This window comes from Meleagris gallopavo, chromosome 19, assembly GCF_000146605.3.
Source record: "Meleagris gallopavo isolate NT-WF06-2002-E0010 breed Aviagen turkey brand Nicholas breeding stock chromosome 19, Turkey_5.1, whole genome shotgun sequence".
Taxonomy (NCBI): Eukaryota; Metazoa; Chordata; class Aves; order Galliformes; family Phasianidae; genus Meleagris; species Meleagris gallopavo.
In genome coordinates, this window is record NC_015029.2 from 1,973,628 (window position 1) to 1,980,035 (window position 6,408).

The 6,408-nt window shown below is 41.9% G+C and overlaps 1 protein-coding gene across 8 annotated transcripts in view; it reads left to right on the forward strand.

The window, feature by feature from the left end:
- The first annotated feature begins 6 nt into the window (after positions 1 to 6).
- Positions 7 to 6,408, forward strand: part of CACNA1B (calcium voltage-gated channel subunit alpha1 B) — a 259,792-nt gene continuing 253,390 nt past the window's right edge. For 7 of the 8 annotated variants that reach the window (XM_031556155.1, XM_031556154.1, XM_031556157.1 and 4 more), the window contains exon 1: positions 2,927 to 3,027. In XM_031556155.1, coding sequence (XP_031412015.1) covers positions 2,935 to 3,027 — 93 coding nt within the window. In that variant the 5' untranslated portion in view covers positions 2,927 to 2,934. Of the gene's footprint in view, positions 592 to 2,921; positions 3,028 to 6,408 lie in introns of those variants that run through there. The other variant, XM_010720794.2, reaches the window with a different exon arrangement.

Here is a 6,408-nt window from a genome sequence, read left to right on the forward strand (position 1 = left end):
CGGTCGCCGCGGAAGGGTCCGCGTCAGCCTCGCGGCTTCGGCCATGAGGTCGGGGCGAAAAGACGGCACCTGTGCGGGGAGGTGAGCGGAGCATCGGCACCTTCCTTCTACCCGGGCAGCCCCAGCGACGAGCGAAGAGGAAGGGCGGAGGAAGGGAAGGGAATTTTTATTATTATTATTTTTTAAAAATCTAGCTATATATTTTGGTGCAATCAATCCCAACCCTGCAACAGAAGCCCCCGGAGGGAGAAGTGCTGCGCGCTGTGATGCGTCTTCCTCTCGTCTCGGCTGCCAGATTGGATTGTAGCACCCAGCTCCGTGCGCTGAGAGAATGGCTCGGTTCGGGGATGATCTACCAACACGCTATGGAGGTGGAGGGCCGGCCGGGGCTGGAAGAGGGAGCAGCCGGCAAGGTGGTCCCCAAGCCGGCCAAAGGATGTATAAGCAGTCGATGGCTCAGAGGGCCCGGACTATGGCTCTCTACAACCCCATCCCTGTCAAACAGAACTGCTTCACAGTCAACAGATCCCTCTTCATCTTCAGTGAAGATAATGTTATACGGAAATATGCCAAGAGAATAACAGAATGGCCATATCCTTTCAGGGAGGCTGTGTGGGCATGGTGGGGAAGCTGGGGAGGGGGGAGACATGGAGAATGAGACCCCTCTTGTCAGCTGAGGATGTGTCTGCTGCTAATATAGAGATGCATGTGTGATCCGGTGTGTGCAATGGGTGTGTGTGACATAGATCCTCGTGTCTGACATAATGTACAGTTGTGTAGCTTGGTATCACAGGAAAATGCTTCTGTGGGAGCAGCAGAGTGTGCTTTTGACTGTGCCAGAGGTGTTAGATATACATGCATTCTAGTGTGTATTTAGGTGCAAGATATATAGTTGCATAGATTTGTATTTCTACAGTATAAATGAAATGTTAATGGATTTGTTAGATTTCTGCTAATGAATCCCAATTCTTATTTCCATCTTAGAGACTTACAACTCTTACTTCTAACTCTGAATAGAAGAATAAATGTAGGATAAAAATGGTGACACCTTAGCATTAAACTGCATTGATAGGAGAGACATTGATAGCTAAGGTACCTTGTGAAATCCCACTAACACAACCATTGCAGTCGTTTTTTCAGTGCCTTACGTCCTGAATCCATTGGAACCAACAGGAATCTTATCACTTTGAATGAAGTACCTAATCTAAGCTTAACCTGTTCTAAAAAAAAAACAAACAACAACAACAGAAAAGTGAAGCTTTGTGAGAGGGGAAGGCAGTAAGTGGAGGGAAAGCTCATCTGTTGTACTGTGAAAGGGGCAGATGCTTTCTGTCTCAGAACCAACTTCCAGGCCGAGTGAGCTGCAAATATCTTCCTTAGAAGGAGGTTTTGCTTGTAATGATACACACAGCGGGGTTGTAAGCTCTGAGAAAAGGGAAGTAGGCTCTTCTTCCAAGATTAACTGAGGTTACCAGGTAGTAGATGCAGTGCATGCGTGTGTGTACGTGCGTGTGTGTACAGGAGTGCATTACACTGGTGATCTCAAGGGAACTGGTTGTTTTCTTTTCATTTGAACACACACCAATTAATTGTGAGCTAACATCAGGAAGGCCTTCTCTCAGCTTCCTAGCAACACTTTCAATTGCCATGGAGGCCGGCTCCCCTTTAGTCTTCCCAAGCTTTCACTTCCAAAGAGGCTAACAGAAAAAAATACATCAGTAGAGTGAATGCACTTCTTCTCCTCCTGAATACACACGCGTATTGATCTTCCCATCTGAATTATAAAACCACAGGCATTGCTGTACTTCCTTATCCATTTCTGCTCCCTGCATGAATAAACAAGCTCCAAAGCACCAGTGGCAGCCAAAGCATCGCGTTTCCTACAAGGCTAGATACATTCCATCCCTCGCTAGCCTCATGGGCTACTGCTCTTTTAGCGTACAGTGTGGGAAGGGGGCCCACGGCGCTGCGGAGCCAGCCGGCTCAACAGAGCCACCAGCAGGTCCCCACGCCCGAGCTGCGGGGCCGGGTCCTGTCCGAGCTGCGGCCCAGGAGGGCGGGGGCAGACAGGGCAGGCGCTGTCCGTGGTACTGAGTGAGGGAGCTATCCGTGGTGCTGAACGGCGCTAGTCGCGGTGTCGAACGGACGCTGTCCACGGTGCTGAAAGGGCGCGACCCAACGTTCTGATGCACGATTCCCGCTGTATGGTACGGAGCTGTCCGCGGTGCTGAGCGGAGCTGTCCGCCGTGCTCGGGTAACGTTGCCGCCCGCGACGCGGCTCCGCCCTAGAAGCGCCGAGACTCGCAACGGCTCAGGGCTAGAATGAAAGCATGAGACGAGGGGCTACCCTGTGTTGGGTTTGCCTTTTTTCCCTCTAAGATCTCTTCTCTTCTGCATCTCGATAGAGCACTGACTATTTTGCTCTCATCAGGAGCAGGTGTTGCAATCTAGCAGTTTGGACCTGTGTAGACACTCTAAGTCAAACAAGTCCATCACTTGTTTACATGATGCGAGCAAGTTAAATGATGGCAAATTTCTGAATAATAATTCAACAGATGATATGCAGCTGTATTATCTATTTTGTTTCAATTTGGGTCATTAATTTCATTCAATAATGATAAAAAGATAGCTTTCTGTTTTTTTTTACTTTTTATTTTTTCTTTTCTTCATCCTTGTTACACTTCACCTTGAGTAGCTCTGATCTTGTGTAGATCACTAACTTTTACAAAGATGAGATCTAGTTTCCTGTTCTTCTTCCAAAGATACCCCCCAAAAGAACTGAGAAAGTCTAGGAGACCAAACGTCTCCAAAAGAGATAACAGATCTTTGAACATTCAACTGTAATTGCTTTAGGTATAAATGAGTTTAATTGTGGTTCTTCTTGTGCTGTCTTGTTTTTTTCTTTAACTTCTGGTTCCCACTCCATTTGAATACATGATTTTAGCTACAATCATAGCCAATTGTATTGTGCTGGCTCTGGAGCAACATTTGCCGGATGGAGACAAGACACCTATGTCAGAGAGATTGGTGAGTTCTATTCATTTATTTAGTTTTTTTTTTCTTCTAGTCTAATACAAAAAGCAATCAGCCACCCAATGTTGTGGGTACTTGTATCTATTTTCAAGATCCATATGTGAACAAATAGAAATTGAACTTACAGTCAGAACAAATAAGGTATTGACAACAAACAGAAGTACAGCCTCCCGATTTTATAAGCACAAGAATGCTTCATCACACTAGCCAATCCTGTGCAATTTCAAGAAAAGTGAGGGACTTTACAGCATAACAGAAGAGCAGCAAACTTACACTGTATGTAGACCAAGACAGGAAGGGTCTGCTCAGATTTATGTGTAGAATCGAATGAATATATTTGATATTTTCAGAGGAAGTGTTAGAACAATGTAACCTTTAGGCCCGTGAGTCTTTCAGCTGTCTTCCAGCTACAGCTGTATATTAAGGACCATACAGAGCAAACTTTTGATTTAGAATATTACATTCCCCTGCCAAAAAGGAAACCAACTTACAGAGGAAAATAATTTACCAGCAGGCTTTATGGTAATGAGCTCAATTACCTTATTTCAGAAGGAAATATAAGAATAGCTTCAAAATCATTCTTTCACTTATCATCGCTGTAGGAAAAAATGGATAATACTTGGTCTGATTTTTTTTTTCTCCTGTTGTTAATGATCTGGAATATATTTCATGTCTAAATTCATTAGTCTTGGTGTATGTTCAAAGGATTAATAAATATGTATTTCCATGCGTTTTACATGTAGACATTAAATTATTCAAACAACAATAATACTATCCTTCTTGTCAAATGCTTGAACCTCTGAAAGCTGGTTGCTACAGTTTCTAAGTCTGGTCCATAACAGTGGGCAACTTTCACAATTTCAGTCTTCAAAATAGAGAAAACAAGAATAAAGTGTGTAATTGATAGACCTAGAAAGAACTTCAGGCTCAGCTGGTTGATACTGCCTGTTTGGAAATGTATCTGCTGATACTGACTGCCTATTTACATTGTACACTAGTCACTTTTAATATTAATTATTATTATTGTGTTGGACTAGATTATCTCCAGAGGTCCCTTCCAACTCCTGTGATTGTGTGATTTCTAGTTAAGATGTAATGATGAAAAAAATGAAAAATGTATTTAACTTTTTCATCAGGTGACAACGTGTTTTGGTATGTTTGAGGATCTGATAGAAAGGCAAATCTGGGTTTGTGAGCAAAGCACAGATTTAGGATGATGACTGAGCTGGGAAAATTCCAACGTTCCATACATGGATCTTAAACATATACAGTAGTGAATAGGAAAGGTAGTTTTGTGAATATTCTGGCTTGGTAACCTTAGGGCGATTTGTTATTTTATGCAGGAGGTGGTATGGTTAGCACATTGCGTCTATGTTGCACTATATCCCTAGACTTACAAATGGATCCAGGATGGTATTTATTGCTTCTTTTCTCCATTGCATTAATTCTGTTTTTCAGTACCCTGTGCTTCCATGTACTCTTTTGGTTTCTGCCCATATCATGACTGTGCGGGGCACTGGCATTAGCAGCAGTGTAAAATAACTGAATGAATTATATGCATAGTACCCAACTTGTTGTTTCTGCCTTGGAGATGAAGGAAGAATTAACCGTCAATTTTTGTCCGTAACAATGCTGTGCAGCATTATATTTTAACCACATATTCTGAGGCCATCTTAACAAACGCACTGTAACTGCAGTGTTAAAGAGTTTAGCATAGAATAACAGTGATGATCCTTACAAATCATGATATTTTCTATTTTCAAAATGTGCTTTAAAAATTAAGCATTGCAAATAAGAACTATTTTCTGGTTTTCAAAGTGAAACTTCATTAGAATGCTCCTGTTGTGTCCCACAAACTGTGAGTAGTTTCACTGAAAATGTTACAATTCTCTGTTAAAACAGAGTGGCCAAACTATCTCATATATTTCCAGGTTTTTTTGAGCCAGATTATAAGTCCACATAACATCAGGTACTTGACTACTGTCTTTGGCAGGAATAGAAATGGCCTCTTTTGGCTAATGATTTATGACTATATATTCCTTTCTTCTGGGTTCATTAAAACTCCAAACTGGACTGCGGACTCATTGCTGAAGAGTTAATCAGATGTTAAGGATAAGATGTATGTCATCAGCCTTTTACAACTGTGAGATGTAGGGTGAGGTTTTGAAGGAAAACAAAATCTGCTCAGATACTTTGTACCACAGATAGAAAGACAAGGAATCTTAAGATCATCTGTTTGTTAAAGACGAGAAAAAGATGAAGGAGGAATCCTTGCAAATATTTTCATTATTTTTCTCTTCTGATCAAGATTTTCCTCAATGTATCTCCCCAGGGACCCAAGATACGATCCTGCAGTGCAATCTCAATTTGCTTTCCATGTGCATGTTTCTTGACAAGCGAGGTTAATTGAGTACATGGGAAGAGTAAGTGATATATCAGTATATGCAATATCTCAAGAGTTGGAATGGCTGAATTATAAGTAATCATTTTTAGTTCATATTCAGAATGTAGTTTGTAGCACAGAAAAGCTGTTGATGCCTCTTTTGTCTCAGGACTTGGTTAATTTCTAGCTCTTTTTGTCTGCAATTTCTGCACAACTGATTTTTATATGGAAGCATATAATCTTATTTTTCTATCAAGTTAGGATGGGGGAGACCAGTCTGCTAATAAAATCCAGGAAAAATATAACCAGTGTTTGGAAACTTTGTCAAAATCCGACTGTTTGGGCAGAACTGTACCTCATGTCTATCACTGGAAAAAGTGACACTAGAATGGGAGTCAAAATCAAAGCTCTGAAAGTACATCAGTCTGGTGGTTAAAGCAGTTAGAAGTGAGCTGGAACCTTGCCTGCAAATTCTTGTTTTTCAGACAAGAGAAATAAACTCACACTCCCACTGAAAGGGGAATGCTCTACTCCCTAGGCTCTTGCCTGTGCTGGTCTGGGAGCTTGGCATTCTTTGGGTGCTGGAAGTTTTTACTTCAAATCAGTAATTATCCACTGGAGCAGGAATGCTGCAAGCTTACTGCTCTCTGTTTCAGCTGAATGCCTTAGCCAATAGTTTGTAGAGGCAGTTTCACTCTGTTCCAATAAATATTGCATTGTTTATACACTTTGGAGCAATGCCAGGATAAAATATGCTGAGGGAATTGCACTGAGTGGCCCAGAGCCTGATTGTGAGATCTCCAGATGTAGGAAGGTGAGCTTCAAATTGAAGCCTGAATGACCTTGCAGGTGGATGCCTCAACCATTGTGTTCTTGGCTGTCCAGCCTAAGGTGTGCTTGTGCTCCCTCCACTGTCTTGCTAATTTCTTTCTTTCTTTCTTTCTTTCTTTCTTTCTTTCTTTCTTTCTTTCTTTCTTTCTTTCTTTCTTTCT